The sequence below is a fragment of the Telopea speciosissima genome, chromosome 8 (assembly GCF_018873765.1).
Source record: "Telopea speciosissima isolate NSW1024214 ecotype Mountain lineage chromosome 8, Tspe_v1, whole genome shotgun sequence".
Classification (NCBI taxonomy): Eukaryota; Viridiplantae; Streptophyta; class Magnoliopsida; order Proteales; family Proteaceae; genus Telopea; species Telopea speciosissima.
Window position 1 is genome coordinate 57795846 of NC_057923.1, and position 20900 is coordinate 57816745.

At 38.6% G+C, this 20900-nt stretch overlaps 2 protein-coding genes across 2 annotated transcripts in view; one reads left to right on the forward strand and one right to left on the reverse strand.

Moving 5' to 3' along the window:
• Window positions 1–8301: 8301 nt before the first annotated feature.
• Window positions 8302–11742, forward strand: LOC122671437 (calcium and calcium/calmodulin-dependent serine/threonine-protein kinase-like). The gene is made up of 7 exons (XM_043868640.1): window positions 8302–9078; window positions 9163–9217; window positions 9333–9443; window positions 9686–9918; window positions 10909–11116; window positions 11395–11454; window positions 11544–11742. The coding sequence occupies exons 1-7, from the start codon at window positions 8363–8365 to the stop codon at window positions 11718–11720; spliced, it is 1560 nt and encodes a 519-aa protein (XP_043724575.1). The 5' UTR covers window positions 8302–8362; the 3' UTR covers window positions 11721–11742.
• A 4027-nt stretch (window positions 11743–15769) lies between these two features.
• Window positions 15770–20900, reverse strand: part of LOC122671436 (regulation of nuclear pre-mRNA domain-containing protein 1B-like) — a 77132-nt gene continuing 72001 nt past the window's right edge. Inside the window, exon 8 of the mRNA XM_043868639.1 lies at window positions 15770–16957. Coding sequence (XP_043724574.1) covers window positions 16112–16957 — 846 coding nt within the window. The 3' untranslated portion in view covers window positions 15770–16111. The remainder of the gene's footprint in view (window positions 16958–20900) is intronic.

Genomic DNA, 20900 nt, shown 5'->3' on the forward strand with positions numbered 1-20900 from the left:
TTAGAACCCATAATAAGCAACACAAACCTAGCCTTGTAGAGGACAACTTCTAGTGTAGCTAGCTTGAGGCTACTGCAATTGGACCTAGCGTCTAGGAGGTTTCGAGTTCGAGACTCTCCTTAGGGCCTTCCTACCAATAATTATATAGCTTTAGCCATGAACCTTGCTAACTATGCTCAATCTAAGAACACTTTATATTTTCCTAATCTTTAGTAATATATTTCGTCTTTTACCATAAAAAAAAATACCTAACCCTACGTTGAGCATGTTTTCTAGTGAAAACTTGAGGATCATATCCTTTGCCACTTGCTATATTGCAACATGTCTAAGGATATTATCAACGTCATCCCTTGAGGTTTGCCAATATTTTAAGGCACCCACACGAAGTATGAAACTTATCAACAGCTCCTCTAATTTAGAAAAAAAAAAATCACACACACACAATGACTGTTTAGTAGTGATGTCAACAGGTTAATTTTTTTAAAGACAATTCTGCCCTTATTAGTGTATGAACTACCTATTCTACCCTTTCAAATAAAGAACCAAACACATCCCTTCTTCTTCCTCCCAACCCTCTCCTCTTATGTACCTTACCCTCCCCCAACTCCACTTCCACCATACCCTCCCGCCCCTGTCAAGGCTGTGCAGCTAGCAAAATCCTTCAACCCAAAACCCTAAATATTCTTCTGATATTTTCTCCCAATTGAATTTCTATAATTGATCAAATAATATACTGAAGATTTTCAAAGTCGTAGGCTTCGATCTCGCTCGAATAGTGAAACTACTAATTACAGAGACAGTGCGGGGAAGCTCAATGGAACCCTCACCTCTGACGTGAAGGTCGATATTTTTATAGGTTAATCTTGTTAAAATCTAGGTAACGGTTGATATTTCGATACTTCGTATGGGTATCTTAAAATATTGACAAACCTCAAGGGGTGGTGCTGATAATTTCCCTAATATCTACAACGTGGTAGATTAGATGTGGCTCAAATTATATGGACAAGTAAGATAGAGCTAATCAAATGATAACCAATCTATCCAATGGTTAGAATTGCCATACCAGATCCATTAAGTTTTGAAATCGATCTCCACTAAATGGTTCACCATATTAGGTCTTATATACTTGCCTATTTTGACACACTCGGTCAATGAAAGTTGTCCTAAAGTTGAAAAAAAAAATTTGAACTAATTTTCAAAGCTTTACATCTTCACATTAGGAAATATGATTGGGTTGAATTACCATTCGTCTAGATGATGATGTGGACAACATAGCATCAATAATGCGGAAGATACTTATCAGGCTGTGAAGGGCCTCCTTTACAAGCGATATACCAAAGAAAATGAAAAAAATAAGTACTCCCCTTTCTCATCATCAAGTTTACGTCCAATATGAGTAGGGGTGAAACGAGGCCGGGTTAGGCTGGGTTTTTTAAAACCCTAGCCCAACCCGGAGTCCTCTTAGCTCAACTCAAGCCCAACCCGACCCTAGCTCGGGATGAAATATCTCAGTCTAGGCCTAACCTTGACGGCCTCAGCCTAGCCCAGCCCAGCCCTTATTGACCCTGATCAAGCCGGGTTGCGCCTGATTGACCCTAATTTTTGTTAGGGCATGGTTGACCCTGATTGACCAATCTCATGTGATTGGGTATTGATTTTTTTCATACTGAATTGATTATTAGACTTTTCTTTGGGTTAAAATACTTAGTCCAATCTTAAAATTTTAAATACTTTTGTTTAATAGATAATTATTTTTAATTATTTTTTATTTTTTTATGTATAAACCAATAGATAATTAGATACTAAACAAAAATTACAAAATGTAATTAATAAATTGTAAAACATAACCTAACACAGGGTTGGGTTGGGCTGGGCTTAGCTCGAGGAGTCAACCCTGGCCCAGCCCAACCCTGACCCCAGACCTGAAAATTCAACCCTAATCCACCTTCAGGATTGAAAAATCCAGCCTAGACACTATTAGGGTTCAGGGCGGGCCAGAATGGGCTTAGGCTGATAGGGCCAAACTTACACCCCTAAATATGAGCATATAATAAGGATCAAATCATGACACAGTATTACATTAGATTTAAAAAAAAAGCCATTATCTCTAATATGTAAAGGAGTGATTAACGGGTTAACATGATTTTTGTAAGTTATGCTTACTTTGGCTTCACTTTTAGCGCATATGACATTGAAATTTGCTCCTTGGGATGGGTGGAGGATAATTATAACATGAGCCCACTCAATTGAAATTCTATGAGCTTTACAAAGTTCACAAACCCTTTGTGAACTTTTCTCACCTTAAAACATTAGGGTAAGTTATACGTTTACACGTACCTCCCCTGATGTAACACATAATTATAGAACTACCAGTGAATTTTAGATATTTATGCATGTCACTCCTGCTTTTCAAAATAATTAATAAGTAAACTCATTCTATTAGTTGTTCCCGCTAATTGTTAACGGTAAGAGTGTTTTAGACATTTTATGACCAATGTACCCTTCTATCGCAACGTGCAATTGAAACCCTCATCCCATTATCACCGAGACCTCACCTCCATCTCCCATTATCTCAACCCTAGCTGCCAACTCCTTTCATCTCTGATTTGATATTATTGACTTGATTGAGCTACTGCCCTTGAGGGGTTTTAAAGCCTTTGTTGAGAATGGGAAAAGATTTTGAACCCAAGCTAGCTAGATGGATGAAGTCTACGCTGCGACCATTGATGTTCCCGCTTGAGCTTGCTGATTAGAAGACTCACGGCTATACTGATTTGTCCTTACAACTTCTGGCGAAGTCCTTCCCTTGTTTAATTTTATTTTATTTTCTTTTTATTCTGATCAATAACAAATCCAAATTCATGGTTATCTAGATTTTTGGAAAACCTTGATTTACCTACAATTGACATTTGAGAGTTCCAATCAACCTTGTTTTAATTCTAATCTAGATGATTGTAGAGCAGATCCGATTTCAATAATATCCAAAAGTCTCTTGCCACGGTTAGGCTCATTTTATCTTTAAATGGTTTTTCATTGTATATTTGATAATATCTAAATGGTTTGGATAGATCTCGTTTGGGCTTGGTCTAATTATGATTCAGACCTAATTTCTTGGATTTGATTTAAAATGCAATTGTTTGCCACTGATCTTTATTTTCGACCCCTTTTGCATCAAAGAGTCCAGTTTAGTTTGATCTTTGGGTTCCAAATATAAAAGGATTTGGGCCCAAGGGTTTCAGTTAAATGGGAGAGGGTAACAGACCGGTTTAGTTTTGAGAAGAACGAAAATGAAAGAGAAAGGGATGGTGAATGATTCGATTAGGTTTTATAAAAAGAAGAAGAAGAGGTAGTGAAGGGAGATGGGGGTTTACCGGAGATGAGAGAGACGGAGCAGCCATGGATGGTTCTTTGCCGTTAGGGCTCTTCAAGAGTAGAAAAAAGAAAAATAATGGAAGACTGGTTTATTTTAGCAGGAAGGACAATTTGGTCAATATATGCATAGTCTAACGTTTTTAGTCCCAGATTAACTGAATGGGTTTACTTTTAAATTATTTTAGAAAAAAAGGATGATATGCATAAATATCCAAAACTCACGGGTGGTTCTATAATTATGTGATACCTCCTCAGGGGACATATGTATAAATTACCCAAAAAAAAATAAAAAAAAAACCTTATTAGGAAACTTATTTTTCCACTCTTAGGAAAACTGAACAACCTTATTAGAAGTCGTTCTTATCTCTCTCCTTCTCCCAAACCTTTATTAAGAAAGTAGTCTTATTAAGGAATCTTTCTTGGACATTCCTTTATGTCCTTTACCTTTATTAGGAAAGCTGATCACTTTTTAGGAAACTTAATTAACATGGCAATTATTATTAGGAACCTCTTTAGGAAACCTAGCTAGCTATTATGTGATTATGTCATTTCTGGATTGAGCCCCTCTCTGGGGAGCCCAGCAAGCCCAGGGTGCATCCAGCTATTGGGCTGTGCTGCATATATTCCTAGGTATGCGTCGAAATGTGTGCGATACGGCCCAACCCTTGGATGCCCCCTGGACACTCCTTGGGTGCTGGGCTCCCTAGAGAGGAGCCGGATCTATCATTTCTACATTCCTCCCTTTCCCCGTGTGCTTATTATTATATTATACATACCTCCCTTTGTATAGTATTTCTATCCAACAAATTCTTCTACTCTCCATCCACAGGACCACAGCTCTCTTATTCTAACTCTCTCCATCAAGTGTGACAGTTTTTATTTTCTCTTATTCTCATGGTATTTCATTTTATTTTTGATCTATTCTCTTCTTCCTCTTATATTTATATTGACTGGGTATCATTTCATGGTTCTTGTAGATTTTTTTTTATATAAGAAGAAGAATCTAATTATATCCTTATGTTGCAACTGAGTTGCAGATAAATAGGCCTCCTCTCTCTCTCTCTCTCTACACTAGCTTTGTGCAAAAAGAGCCCGGCCAACCTTAATTTCAATAAGAGAAAAAGAATATTGTCTAATCATGTGGATCCTGTATCTAGACACAAGAACGCATGAAATTACCGTCTCATCCCTGTGAAATAAAAAATTCAATCCATGTTGATGCCCAAATGTGCACTCTCATTGACCCTTCCTTGGTGCAGGGGCTATGCGACCAGGTTGCGATCTTGACCTTATGATAATTTCCTGTCCAACTCTCTATTTTTTTGGTAAGACAGTCCAACTCTCTTGGGATCTTACAAAATTGGGACTAATTATGTCGGGTCTTTATAATGTTATGTTTGATTTTATCAATTTCTTTATTAACTTATAGATTGTTTTACTTTTTTTTTTTTTATCCATATGTCACATTTTATTTTCTCCAAGAAATTAATTAGAATATCTATCATTCACACATGTAACTGAGATTTTTCTGATTTCTTAGGTTATCCTTTTTCCTCTTACTTTCATTTTTCATTTTCCATCACTCAATTTTCTTATCCCATTTCTTCATTTTTACTCTTCATCCTTCTTACTTTCCTTTTCTTTCCTTTTGTGCGTGTGGTTGATTTATTTTCAGCCAAACCCTATTTACATTGATTTTTAGACCAACTGATTACTAAGAGCATTAATTATGTTGTGTTTTATCACCTTCCTAGCTAATAAACGCGTAATGATGTTTATTTCATCTAAAACCCCATCTACATTGATTTTTAGACAAACTAACAAGGAACATTATGATGTGTTTCTATCACCTTCTTAATTGATACATAATGATGTTTAACCTGAATAATTGAGAACACAATATGTTGAACACCTATTGTTTTTCATCTTTATATTTTTATGGGAAAAACATTGAACGTCTTCTCACAATTCTCTCTTTTCCTTGACACTCTTTCTGCTCTGCCTTATAGACGAAAAAATTCTTTGCCCACCGAATGGTTTGACGTGAAAACCTCCTCACAATTTTTTTTTTTAACTTTTTTCATCTCGGAATAAACATGTATTAACCAGTTATTGGTTAATTTGTTGACTAAGTTGATTTCCCCAATATAATTTTAGAAAACTTTTTTTTTTTGGTGTTAGAACTTGGAGTTGGGAGATTAGCAAGAACTGCTTTTGAAGACTTATGGGAAAAAAATCTTTACATTGAGATTTATAATGTTGAGATGGAGTATCAATTTTTGACATGTGAGATATGAGTTATACTTATCCAAGGAACTCCTAACATTTTAGTTTTATTTTATTGACTTTGCAGTTCATATTCTCACTCTCTCTTTCTTTCTGTTTTTGCCAATGTCAGAACAAATTCCGTTTAAAAACAAATTGTATGCACTAAAATGGAATCTTTGACCAGAAAATAAAAGAACTCAAGAACAAAAATAACCATTACTTGTTTCCCCAACTTAAAAGGAGTTATAGGTCTACATAAGTCATGCACATTTAGTCTGACTTGACCATGAGTCAAATTTTAACTACAAATTCAATTATTTAGTTATTCATATGAGGACCAAGTTTTTTTTTCAGCCACGATCAAGGGAGAATCCCTTGACCGCAGCCTTCGGATCGATGAGAGAGGGTATCAAGCATGATCTGAAGAAATTATCAACTTGGTCTAATAGGAGAATGTTTGATGACCTTAGGATGGTGACTGACCCTTCAACCATCGGTGTAGGAGAACTTTCCCCTTCATATAATGTCATTTCCTCTCATGGATGTCAATGCATCCCCTCTTCTTTGTTTCTGCCAATGCCCCCCCGTTTAGGGGGGGGGGGGGGAGGAAGCATTGAAATGGAATCTTTAACATGGCCCTAATAATCCTGCTATATGGGAGCTCAATAGGGCTGAAAGCCTGTGGACATATAGATCCCATGGGCCCTATTCACATATCAATTTTAAGTCCAATCCGAATTTTCTATTTGGCAAAACGGTATTAGGACAAGAGGGTGCATGAGACTATAATAGGGTACTTCACCAAGGAAACAAAAAAAAAAGAGAGAGAGAGAGAGAGAGACTATAATAGGGTGCATGTATATAGAGAAAAGTATGACCTAAGAAAGATAAATGATTGAATTTGAGTTAGAAATTTGATAAGAAGTACATGACGAAGCAAATATCCAATAGTCAAAATTTTCTATTTCATTCTTTATTTGACAAAAAAATCATTTAGATTTTCCCTTAATGTAATGCCACACCCTCCTAGTAATGTGCACCCTTTTTATAATCTTGAAATTTTTAATGGTTTGTTTTGCCTCATTAATTTTTTTATTATTTTTGGGAATTGGGCACTTTATATATATATTTTGTATAGAGGGGGGATCGAACCAGGGAGGGAATAAGGTACCAGCCAGGGTTTTGCCTCATTATTAACTTTGATAGACTTAATCTTTGAGTCCATATATATATATATATATATATATCCACAAAATTTCAACCCCATCTAAGTTTCCATGTGGCAAAATAAGCGGATATAATTGCAATTCATTTGCCACCAATGTGGAGACAAGAAGGTTTTTTTTTTTTTTTTTTTTTTTTTTTTTGGGGAGGGGTGATGGGGAGGGTTCTCTGGGATCCGTTCCTCTCTAATGAACACACTAGCCCAATGAGCATCTGACGGCTGGGCTGGTTGGCACAATCCTTGAGCGTGCATCGTGATGTGTGTCAGACAGCCCAACCGTCGGATGCCTCATTGGGCATTTGTTGGGCGGATGACCCCAAAGAGAGGAGCCAAACACATTTCCCACATGCAAGATCAATGGGAGCGCGTGCAGAAGCATCAACAGGGTGGACATTTCCACCTTTCATGGGGCAGGGCAGTCATTTCGTCCCCTTTGTATCTAGGCGTGGGCGGTACACTCCCCCAAAGGAAACAAATTTTTTAAGAAAAGACAAGGTGAAACCCTTTAGCATTGTTTGTGTTAGCTCCAAAATAACTTAAAATGACTAAAATGTCATGTTAACTATTTCTGCATCTTTTAACGGCTCTCTCTCTCTCTCTCTCTCTCTCTCTCTCTTTCTCCTCGCTATGAAGAGGTTAAGGGAATTGCGTGGAACTCGGCATTATAGCAAGAAATTTAGAGATAGATGGATGAGAGGAATGATTGAGAGAGATTTCTATGAATGTTCTTTGACTCCATTGCCTCTTCTACTTTCTCTTTTAGCCCATCAGTTTTGGTTTTCTCGTTTCCTGTAACAACCATCCATTAGAATTCTTCATATTTTAAACAGTATATTAATGGGAGAAAATATCCAAGGATTCCTGTACTTCCTACCTTTGAGTGGTTTTAATCCTTAGCTCCAATTTTTAACCTTTTTGACCTGACATTCTCTGCAATCATACATCTTGATTCTTGCCCTCTTCTTCTGATTTTAATTTGAGAGGTCTCTCTCTCTCTCTCTCTCTTGGGTTTCTTGCCTTATCATAGTTATTCCTTTATTTATATATTCTGATTTACTTTATTCAAGTTAGATTCTCTCCTTTTTTTTTTTTTAATTGTTGGGAATTTAGATTTCAGGGATTATGATTATTCTTTCCTTTGTTTACTATTGTAAATTCATCCTCACCTTGAATTATTAGGAGTTGAGGGCATTATAAGTTCTTCCATGTTACATAACTTTGGGTTTCTTGAAAATCTTTAGGTATCTTTTTTGGGTTTTTGTATGACTTTGATACATCATGTAGTCTTCTTGATTAAAATAGTTTCTTTCTTGGATCATGTACTGGTTTTTCAGGGTGGGTTTTTCCCAATCTGTTAAATTTTAGTCCTGAATGCAGTTTCAACAAAGAACATAAGATTCTACTTTTGAGTTGTACCATCTCTCTGTTTCAGGGTGGACAAAGTAGAGCACATATCAAGATCTTCTGTGTACTTTGTTGACGGTTCTTAAGTCGAATATGCGGCAAGAAATAAGGAGATTATCTGATGATTATGATATTGCCAATACTCTAGGGAGGGGAGGATTTTCAGTTGTAAGAAGGGGAATAAGGAAAAATAGTGGAGGAAAAATCCAGGTAGCCATCAAGACTCTCAGGAGACTAGGAAATTCTCAGGGAATGCCATGTAGCCAAGCAGGAGAAACAAGTACTGCCTCTGTAGGATTTCCAACATGGCAGGATCAGGTCCCAATTTCAGAGGCTTTACTGAGAAATGAGATTCTGGCTATGAAGAAGATAGCCAAAGAAGTATCTCCCCATCCCAATGTGATACACCTCTATAACATCTATGAAGACCCAAATGCAGTCCACATTGTGCTTGAGCTTTGTTCTGGAGGTGAGCTTTTCGATAGAATAGTATCGCAGGGAAGGTACTCGGAGAAAGGAGCTGCAGCTGTGATTCAGCAAATTGCCAATGGCTTAAGTGCGCTACACCGGGCCAATATTGTTCACCGTGACTTGAAGCCAGAGAATTGCCTGTTCTTGAACAGCAGTGAGAATTCACCTTTGAAGATTATGGACTTTGGATTGAGTTCTGTAGATGATTTCACCGACCCAATTGTTGGATTGTTCGGTTCAATTGATTATGTCTCACCGGAGACCTTATCTCAACAAAGAATTTCTTCTGCAACTGATATGTGGTCTTTGGGAGTAATCATGTATATCCTCCTTTCTGGGTAAGTCAGGCCACATTCTTGTACATACCTCAATCCATAGGTCTCTATATCTACAATCAATCAATTTCACTTCGAATATTTCAGGTATCCACCTTTCTATTGTAAATCAAATCGGCTAAAGCAACGACTCATATTGACTGTAAACTTCTATCCTTTTGTTTCTTCATCAGATTTTCAGTATGTGTGTGTGAATTTTGAATCAACAGCTGTTCATGACTTCCTTCTAATTCAAATGTAAATTGGATTTTTTACAGGGTGAATTCAGCTTTGATGAATATAGTTGGAAGAACATTTCTCCATCAGCAAAGCAATTGATTTCCAGCCTTTTAGTTGTTGATCCTAGTAGGAGACCAACAGCTCAAGAGGTAATGTATGAACGATTCAAGAAAAGTATAGTGATATTCACGGACGACCTAAAATTTCAAGAAATTTAAAGGAATCTAAATTGAAACCTAACTGTATTTCAAGAAATTTAAAGGAATCTAAATTGAAACCTAACTGAACACTTGGTAGTTTCCAGTTGACTCACCTAGTTTTAAACTCCCATTTTCCTGTCTACTATGTAATTGTTAAGAGCTGACCATTGAAATCTTTATGCACTCAACAGCTTCTCTTGCATCCTTGGGTCACAGGGGATTCAGCAACACGGGACCTCATAGATGCTGAAATTGTTTCTCGACTACAGAATTTCAATGCACATCGTAAATTTCGTGCAGCAGCTATAGCCAGTGTATGTGGTATAAAAGTTTTCTTGAGAACAAAGAAACTAAGAGATCTTGTAGGGTCACATGACCTCACTCCTGAAGAACTTGAGAAGCTAGGGATGCATTTCAAGAAAATGTGAGTTGCTTCTTTTACTGAACCTCACTCGCTCTTCCATTGGTTCATGGATCAAGTGCTCTTATTCTTGATTAAATATCTTTAATTTTGCAATTATTAGGGACTATACATTTCCCCTCCCTTCCCCTCTCCTTCACTTAAAAGAGAAGAAAAACAACATAGACATGCCCTCCCTCCCCCCTCTTCCTAACCCCCCCCCCCCCCCAAAAAAAAAAAAAAAAAAAAAAACTCAACAACAAAAACTAATTATTTTATTGTCTTGGCACTCTTTGTAGATGATGATGAGTAATATTATCTTAAGATCAATAAAATAAAAGGAAAAATACTGATACTTTATAACATGCTTGAGACATAGAGTCATGTAGGATTCTGTTGACCCTTGGATTTTCTTCTCTTATTTAGTGCTTAATAGACACTGGAGTTTAGACAGCTCACGTCTTTGTAAGCAAAAAGAATTTACATAGGAGTAACTTTGGTTCAATTTGGTAGCATGATAAGCCAAGTTTAAGATGACTATGTTCAAATCTCACAGATTGTAAGGGAGCCAACTATCTGTGAACATTGAAAGCTAATATACTTTGGTTGCATTTCTATTGGACCAGTTTCTAGATATCATGCTTTGAGTCTTAACTTCTCAGCAACCTCACACCAAATAGAAGCTTGCTTTTACTGATATTGAATTAAGTGCTCAACATATCTCAGTTGATCTGATTTATATGGGCCAAGCAAGTCCATTTGAGAATGATTATGTTTGAATAATATATTTCAGTTCGAACCAATGCAATTAAAGATTTATGGCCTTGGTTGCAATGAGGTGTATGCAACTGAGCTACCCACAGGCAGCTGTGCCTTGAAGAACTTGAAACAGCTGATGTCAGAAGCTCTTGCCAAATTTTAGAAATTGACAGAACCTGCATCTATTATGATTTTAGGAAACTAGACAAAACCATACTTGAAGTCTCTAAGACTAAAAATTTTCTACGAGTGCAGGTGTTCAAATGGAGTCAGTGCTACACTCCCTGAATTTGAAAAGGTCCTTACAGCAATGAATATGTCCTCACTTATCCCTCTTGCCCCCCGCATCTATGAAATATTTGATAGTAACCATGATGGAACTGTCGATATGAGGGAGATACTGTGTGGGTTCTCATCCCTCAGAAATTTACAAGGAGATGATGCTTTTCGCCTTTGTTTCCAGGTGATCTCATATCCCTATCTTTTCTACTCTTCTTGGATTGAAGATAACAAACTAACCTAATCAGAATGTCCCCCCCCCCCCCCCTTCTCTTTTGGGCCTTTTTCTTTGACTATGCTTGAACTATAGTCAGCATTTCATTGTAGAATATGCATGGCCTAGTAAGGTGGTTTTTTGCAAACCAACTTGCCACTTATTCCACTCATATAACAGTAATTTAATTTACAGATCGAATTCTTCAGAGAATCAAAACCTAATACCCTGTTTTAATGTGATTATAGATGTATGATACAGACAAGTCTGGGTGCATCACCAAGGATGAAGTGGCATCCCTGCTTAGAGTAATATACTTCCTCTCTAACTTAATTAGAATCTCTATCTTGTTCGTTCTTCATTGATCTTGACTGGACCCATTGATTGAACTGTGCAGGCATTGCCAGAAGATTGCCTTCCTGCAGATATCACAGAACCCGGAAAACTGGATGAAATATTTGATGAGATGGATACAAATAATGATGGGAAGGTCACATTCGAAGAGTTTAAAGCTGCCATGAAGAGAGATTGCTCCCTCCAAGATGCAGTCCTCTCCTCCCTCTGCCCAACCTAATTCTTGGTATCATTAGTCATCTCTTCCTTGGCATTCATTCAATTTTGGAACATTGACAATGGCTCATCTGTGGCAGCATATGACTTGACCTAGATCAAAGCACATACTGATCCGTTGAAGTTTTCCTTCCAGAACTTAATATGGTAGAGAACAGAGCAATCTTGAGGTACTGCAAGAAATGTGGCCAGTTCAAGAATAACCAAGATGTATTCAAGCTATTTATTTTTTTTCACAAAAGATACTATATCATTTTAATGGAACAATGTGCAACAGAAACTAATTCAGGCCAGTTCACTTGTGAGGCTAGACAGAATATGACTTATACCCAAGATTATATATACATAAGTGTTTTTATTATACAATAACAAATCAATTAAAGAGCATTATCAAGACTCGTATTATAATCGCCATTTGTCTTTCCTTATCTAGTCATATAGGCTGTAGCATCCTTGGCTAGCCCTCTGTATTTTCCTCGGAAAAAAACTTCAATGTAATCATTGTCCTGTCTATAGAATTTTTATGGAAAATGTAAGAACATGTCAAGAAGGAGTCAGAAAGAAGGTGGGTGTAATGAGGCCCTTAAAAATCATTGCAAACTTAGCATAGCAATAATGTTCATGCAGATGTACAGTATTCACAGCCACTCCCAAGTTTTTTGCTGCTTTTACGAAAAAAGTGACTTTCATTGACAGAGAACAGCTTGTTGAACTGGTTGGAGACACCAGCAATCACTAGGCCTTGCAGAGTCTATGGTTTCTACAAAGCTAAGGTATCCCATGGCCTGAATTTTAAGCTGGAAGTGTATAAAGAGTGAAGGAGGATATATTAAACAGAGGCCTTTCTTGAACAGAAGAAGGCCTAATTAATGAGATACCTACATGAATGATCTCATGACACCTTTTTAATGTTTGGCCTGTGCAAGATATATTGGTACTCCTACTTCATTAGTCTCACTAGGAAGACACAAAAAAGATCTCATCAGATGATAGTAACCATCAGGTTCAAATTTCAATTTGCCTGAAGCTGATAGTCTTATGAGATGAACCAGATTCCAGGATTTCATATAAACTGGCTGATTTTTGGTATCTAATCTAATCAATTTAGTATTCAGCATTAATGCATAGCCAATTGCAAAAAAAAATTGAAATAGCAATTGTAACTTATAATTTAGGCCCAACTAATATCTTTGGAAGAAGAGAGAGAAAAAGGACAACAATATTCCTCAAGAAAGGCAAGGAAAAGAATAACAGATGAAAGTTTGACTATTTCTAAGAAATGTTCCAAATTAAAGACCTGATCTATCATCAAACAGAGCTTTCACTACAATACAATTACTTATGGTTGCAGGAATATGAATACTGAATTGCCATTAGTCTAAGGTTTCTTGTTGAAGATAATATGGTTGGAAGAATTGATCTTTGGATACTATATTATCAAGGATTTAACTTATGGAAAGTGTTAAGGTATAACATACAAGAGAAAAATGAATGCAAGATAAAAAACATATTTAGCTCACTATTTAGGCAAACTGGGCTTAAGCTGGTGCCGGGGGTTTGGGGTTTGTTTTCACATGCACATGTCGTTCAAAGTTGGGGTTTGTTAAGAATCTTACCAACATACATTACTCTTTGTCAGATGTTAAACGCATTTTTTTTGGATGCGTGTAGTCCAATGAGTCGACGATCTTTTGTTGTGTGTCATCCAGAATGTTTTAGATGCCAACAATGACTAGTTTTCTGTGTCTACTCTCTTAGAGAGACAAATCGATCCTGTGGACTACTTTGGATATGTGTTTCCAAGGGGCATCTCTCCTCTATAAATAGAGGATGTCAAAGACACGTTAGAGAATTATTCTAAGTGTTCTAAACTCTCTCTCAAACCCCTACTCTATTTTTTGTCTCCCGTTTTCACTGTTTTTAGAATGTTGTACTCACTCTTCTCCTAGTTGATAGAGCACAACCTGAGTGTATCCTGACGTGACCCAGTAAGTGAGCGCAACAACTATTAGAATAGCCTGTTGGGGCTGTTTCATCTTGGAGACTGATTCACATTACCCAAATTACACCGTAGGAGACATCTATAGTCTTGAGGAGAGTGACCGGTGGCCCGACTCAGCCCCACCGTTTTCTCCTAACATCTTCAAGTTTAATTGTTGCAGTAGAGTTCGCGATGCACAACTACATTGCAATACATTTTCTTTTTTTAGCCATTTGGTGAAAGTTAAGTCTCTCTCTCATATAATTGTTATTTTTTACAACAGTGGATGATGAAATTCACCTGCCTAAGAGTCCTTTCTCATAGGGTCATATCATGGTGGACAAAGACATTCTCCTTCCATCCTGGGGTGCCAAACACTCTCCTTCATAAAATGTTTGGAAAGTAAAGGTTTTGGCAAGAAAGCATGCCGAGCTGCAATCATTCATAACAATCCAGTCAACCTTTTATGATATTTCATCGTCAGCAGATCATTATTGGTTTGGGATATCATAGATCCCTCCCCCTTCTCCCCTCCACCCCCCCCCCCCCCTCTTCTTTCCACTACTTGGATGAAGCTTAATTTTGATGTATTTTTTGGTCTGCGAAATTAAGGTAATAGTGGCTTTGCATCAGTGGAATGAATCTAAAAAGCTATTTCAATTCAAAGCTTGTCGAAAACAGAAGTGCAGCATTCAAGAAGCTAATAAATGTCTAGCTGCATTAGAGAAGAACTTTTGGTTTGAAAGAGACTCCGAAACAGTGGTAGATTTGCATCAATAAACAGGTTTCAACCTTTTTGGAAAATTTGAAACATTCATCATCAAGAAAGAATTAATAGTGTTGAGTAATTGACACTTTACTAGGAGAACCATCGGCTAGCCCAAGAACATGCTTGAATATCCAAAACTGTGGACCCAATCTGGTTTCGATAACATATTGTTCCAAGATGGAAGAGGTCATTAGACCCATGGTTTTAAAATTCAGGAATCGGATCGGTGAATCGTCCTATTCAGATTGGAATTGGCTGACACCAATCCCCAATTCGTTGCGTCTTGAATTAGAATTGAATCAGCAGATTCCCGATTTGTAAACCGAATCAATTTTCACCATAAAATAGCTTAGATTTCTGATTCCTGAACTTTCACCATACAATAGCTTAGATTTCTGTTTCCTGAACCGATTCCTGGTTCCTGAACCCATTCAGGCTGATTCCCCTTTGATCGATTCTGTTCTAATTCTGAGTTTTAAAACCTTGATTAGATCCTAAGATATAATTATTTTTTTGATTTCAACTATCGATGGATTGAAAAAAAAAAAAAAAAAAAGACTGTTGATGGAAAAGTTACCCTTCACATTACTTATAGGAGACAGTTTCCCTTCACCTACGGTTAATGGAGAATCCCTTGTCTATGGGTTTAGGGTGTCTTGGGATAGGTTTCAAGAATAATAAAGAATGCATTATCGACATCGAACAGTAGAGGACAGAGTAATAATAATTCTAGTGGCAGGTGAACCCTAAGCCACTGGTGGAGAAAATTTTTCTTTACATGTTGCATTATGGTTTAGTAATGCAATCATGGCAACCTTTTCCATCAGTTGCATTATGGTTTCCATATTGTGACTTTGCCTGTGCCTAAATCTAGTGGACGTGTATCACATGACCATTTTGTCATGTTAAAATTCGGGCAATTTGATATTTCTGTATCTTTATTGTACTTTTACATCATGTCCTTTTTGTACAAGAAAGTAAATGGAGTGTTAAAAAAGATCTGATTAAGCCAATACCATATCTAGTCAACCTAAGCAAAAAGGGAGTAACTCCAAAAAAACAAAAAACAAAAAACAAAAACAAAAAACAAAAAACAGAAAACAAAAAACAAAAATAAAAAAAACAAAAACAAAAAAACAAAAACAAAAAACCAAAATAAAGAAGAGAAAAGGTTGAAAGTCACTCTCGCAGAGACCCTTTTGAGTGATCTTCCACTTTACAGGACGACCAGGATACCCAAAGTCCTCTTCCAAGGTATTGGGTATGGCGGGTATGGCATAACCCTTCGGTAGGGTTCTGCATTCCTTAAGTGGTTTTCACAGCTTTTCCATCTCACATGGGTTTCTCTGCAAGAGTACATTTCAGACGTAGATACAGAGGGGAGTTGCTACTAGAAGGCCTAAAATCTGTATCTAATCCAACATCATTTTCTTTATCATCAATAAGTCTGCTTCCTGTTAAACCCTATTAACCTAACATTTCATGCTCAATTTCCAAAGTCTGAGGGACCTCATTCTACTTTTTCCTTGACCTAGCTTTCTACAACTTGAAAAGAAAATAAGCTAAAAAATTATTAATTTACAAAATAAGACAGACGAGGTACTAGGTCAACCATCTGTCCAGTATAGATTATTCTGAGGAGAAATTACTGCCGAGGAACTGGTGGAGTTGCCGGCTGATGGTTCTGCCCATAGAATCCAATACCTGAAGGCCGGTAATAACTTCCTGTCACTGGCTGCTGCGGCTGTTGCGGTGGCTGCTGCTGCTGAGTCCCTGGCCGTGCTAAACCCATTGCCACATGTGTAGGCAAGGGAGGAGGAGGAGGTAAGCTTGATGTACCATACCCATAAGGCATCACTCCAGCCATCATACCTGTGGATTGTGCATATAGGTGCGTAGGTGGGGGTGGTAAAGGGGGTGGTGGTGGTTGGAATGGAGGCTGTACCTGAGTGGCTTGGGACATTGGCTGCATGCTTGTGGTTGAGGCTTGGCCAGGTGCGAGGGGGGAATTGGTCAGTGATTGCTGTTGTACATTGGCAAAGTACGCTGTACTGCCCATTTCCGAAACTGGCATTGGTTTCTCAAGTTTGGGACGTTTTTCCATAGAGAATGGTATACTGCTTCCAAATCGTCCAGATTTTGTGCCACCATTCATAGAAGCTGCTTCTTCTGCAACCAGTGATGACAGCACAGAGGTAAGCAAATGGGCAGAAGACGTAGAGGCAGCAAGCTTGGCTGCAACAGCTGCTGCCGCTGCTTTCTTGTTATCTTCTTCTGTTGTAGATTTTGAAGCCGCAAAAGAAGTGACAGGTTGAATCAGAGGAGGTTGAGTTATGCCGCTTGTTGGTCGAATTGGAAGCGGGTTGGGTTCAACCACATTCGTCGTTTCAGCCAGTAGAACTGTGCTGGTGGTTTGGCCAGGACCAGAAACTGTGGCTGAAGTGAGCCTCTGTCTCATATTACTTGCTTGGTCTATCTGAGAATGAGCAACCTGCAGCAATAGATTATCCAGCCAAATAACCAACAACTTCAGTTTGAAAGGATATATCATTATAGTTGGCAAAAAGTAAATAAACGCCTCAGTCCTCACTGCTGTATAACATCAAACTTGAATCCAACCAGAAGAAAACCCTAATTTGTGAATTAACAGCAATGGTAACAACAGAAAGAAGAAATAGATTGTCATTGACTTTTCCACTTCAAAACATGAGATCACCATTGGGCATATACACCCAGCAACAGATGAAGAATCATGGAGTGGCCATTGGATGATGACATGCTACTTTAAAGGACCCCACTATTGTCAGTAACAGTGAAAGGAACAAACAGAGGAGTTCGACAGGAAAAATCTCTCTTTTACTTGAAAGAAGGTATATTTTCACTCATTTCAACCTAAACAAACGATGAGAAAACATCATTCCTGTTTCAAGCAAGAGAATCTATTCAACATGAATGCCTAACATTTCACTTTCACGTGCCACGGAAATTTAATTTTCAAAATTTAGAAATTTTGATCAAAATCTGAAACATGGCTTAGCAAACACCCATTCAGTATCAAGAGATTGATATTCAAAACGCGTTATTCGCAAAGGCCAACATTTCATCTTTACTTGCTCTAACTCTAAACAAAGAGATTGGAAACTTTTGTTTTCGATCCCCTCCCCCCCCCCCCCCCCCAAAGCCGAACTTCACATAAAGGCAATATAATTTTCTCAGCAGGAGTTACGTTGGCAAACGCAGTGTGCCAGTGAGTTAGCATGTGTGGTTACAGTTTATTTATTGATTGAGAACAAGCTAGAGACAAACTCCAGGAGTTCAGCAGCTATAGCATCCCAAAACAGCAATTCAAGGTAATAAAACACGATGCTAGAATCTAGAATGGTAAACTCTCCCTATATACAATGCAGATTGATCACCCCTGTCTAGACAAATCATTAGCTTCCGGATTGACCACTCTTCGCATCCAAATGAATGAGCAATTCAACCAGGTTGCAAAAATCTCAAATGAACCGATTCTGATGAGGGAATCACTATGGATCTGAATGAGTAAGGTTCGTCCTGATCCATTTGATAACACTGGCTGAATCATCTTTCACAACCACCTGAATATATCCCCTTGAAATAGAAAACACCGACCCCACTATAAGGGACAACAATTTTTTTGGTTGAATAAAAATTCATTACCAAGAAAGCCCCAAAGGAGACGGAGAATATACAAGAGATATAAACAAACAAAACTGAGCCCAACCTTCAAGAGGAGGACTGCAGGAGGGATAATGACAAACCCCAGGATACAACAATGAGCCTGTTCTTTGGGGACTCTAAAACATTACGCTGGGGAAGTAAATGGAGCTTGGAGCTGACATCAAAATAGATGGGTTTCCAAATCTTATCAAAGGAGCAAGAGTTGAGATCCATCTTCGTAGATTCCACTCCATCCAAATGTGAGATATGGTGGCACCAAAGGCAAGTTTCCCAGCAACATCACAGATGGAAGACCCAGAGAAAGTCATATCCACCCATTGCCACCCCCTTGAGAAAGGGAGGTTTCTTCTAGAACGAGGCCAACAGCTACCCAAAACTCTTTTCCAAACAAAGGAGGCAAAAGGGCAAGAGAAGAAGAGGTGATCGACGTCTTCCAGCCCATTCCAGCAAAGAGCACAATAGGGGGGGGGGGGGAGGGGGAAGTAATCTGCCTACTGATGAGAAATGACTGCATAGGAAGGTAGTAGGATAACACTCTCCAAACCGCGAAGCTCTGACGGGGGATATGGCCCTTGAACCAAACAAGCTTGCACCAAGGAACAATAGAGGCATGAACTCTAACATTAGGGGAATGGAGCCATGTAACAACGTCTGCCAAAGGGGATACTAAAGAAGGCCCGGCAGGAAGTAGGGGCAGTGCAGCCCAAATAGCAGCTAGAGCGGGGGAGGAGGACTGAGGAGCAGCCCAAGTACCATGAGAGATGATAGTAGCCACTGAGGAGTGCTTGTCAATGCCAGAAGAGTAGATGGCTTTAGCCCCTAGAGTAAAAAAAAAGGACACCCATAGGATGCCAGTTATCTAACCAGAGGGAGGTAGAGAGGCCGTCACCAATCTTGGAGGAGATAGCCCCAAGGGAAATGTGTCTAAGAAGAAGGACCTTACACCAAACCCAGGAGACATCAGAGGATGGGGAGTTTGACCAAAGAGAGTCATAGCAAAGAGGACCCAAGTAGATCCATATGAACCATATACTGTCTGTCTTGGACACAACTTTCTAAATCAACTCGAGGATACCGGCCGTGTTAGCATCTTTGATCCTTCTCAAACCTAGACCTCCTTGATCCTTTGGGAGGCAAGTAGAGGCTCAGCTGATTGGGAGGAGATACCTAGAAGTTTCAGCCCCCTTCCATAGAAACAAACACTTAATAGATTCCATAGCCTTGATAATTGCTTGAGGCAGCCCAAAGATACCACACCAATAAATGTATTAGGATTGGAGAACAGATCGAATGAGCTCAAGGCCCCTCTGCAAAAGATAGGAGTTTGCCCTTCCAAAGTTGGAGCCTTTTACGGATCAGGTCAAGCATAAGAGTGCAATGGTGGGCTGTCAACCTAGCAGGAATCAAAGGAAGGCCCACATATTTGACCACGAGGAGGCCAAGAGAGAATCCAGTCAACCCAAGAAAAGTAGCTTTGCCAGCTTCAAAGACCCTAGCAAGGAAAATGTGGGACTTAAGGAGGTTGATGTGAAGGCCAGACAAGGTCTCAAAGTGGTGCAAGGAGATGGTAGAAATGGAGGTGGGGTCAGCCTTAGAGAAGATCATAAGATCGTTAGCGAAGGCAAGATGGGTAAGCTTATGGTACTTACATTTCAGGATGGGTAATGAGGTGGTTAGTATTAAATTGGATACTACGGCACAGAACTTCGAGGGCAAGGGAGAAGAGGAAGAGGGAAAAGGAACAAACCTGCTGGATACCAACAGAGGAGGGGAACTAACCGGCAAGGTTACCATTGACCAAAACAGAGAAGGAAGAGAGGAGATGCAACAGTGGATCCAATGAACAAAGACTGGGGGGGAAGGACATCTTGAGCAAGACATTTTGAATGAAATCCCATCTGATAGAGTCAAAGGCTTTTTGGATGTCTATTTTCATGAAAGCAGCCGAAAAATGAGATTTTCTATCAAAGCCAGACAATTTTAGAGTAAAGAAGAATATTGTCAGAGATACTTTTACTAGCAATGAAGGCAGATTGGGTGGCACTTACCAAGGAGTCCACAACCAAAATAACACCTAAAATCAACTCCTTAAAACCAAGAAGAAGACTCATTTAGATATGTTTTGTTGTTGTTTAGGAGTCATACTTGTAGTGTTCTTGTTGCAACAAGCTGGTAAAAACTAGTGTTGAATAATGGGGAACATTGCATGGCTGCATGGTAGACCCCTTTTAGCTGACAAGAAGAAATCAGAGTGTAATTATTGTAAGAAGCAAATTTTGGGAGGTGGAACCACTAGATTGAAGTGGCATCTCGCTGTTGGAGATAGGAATGTCACAGGCTGCCCTAATGTGCCAAGTGAGATAAAGACCGTTATGGTAGGCATGGTTCGAGATTTCGCGAAATATCGCCGATATATCGGCATATTTCGGAAATCTCGAACCATCCGAGACGAAATGCCCATGCGTAATGGAAAAAGTTCATATTTTGGCGAGACCTCTCAAAGCTTTAGTTTTTTGGTTTCTTCCACTCTTCCAAGACTCATTCAAGCATTGTTCTTCATCATTTTCGACAAATTGTCGCCAGAAACACGTCGGAGCCTCATCCAAGCACATCCTCCAAGGATTTTTCACTATTTAAGGTAATTCTTTTTTCTCCAAAACTAATTTTTTTGAAAATAGTATGTTCAATACATGTTGGATGGTGATGATATTAATACATGTTCGACACCG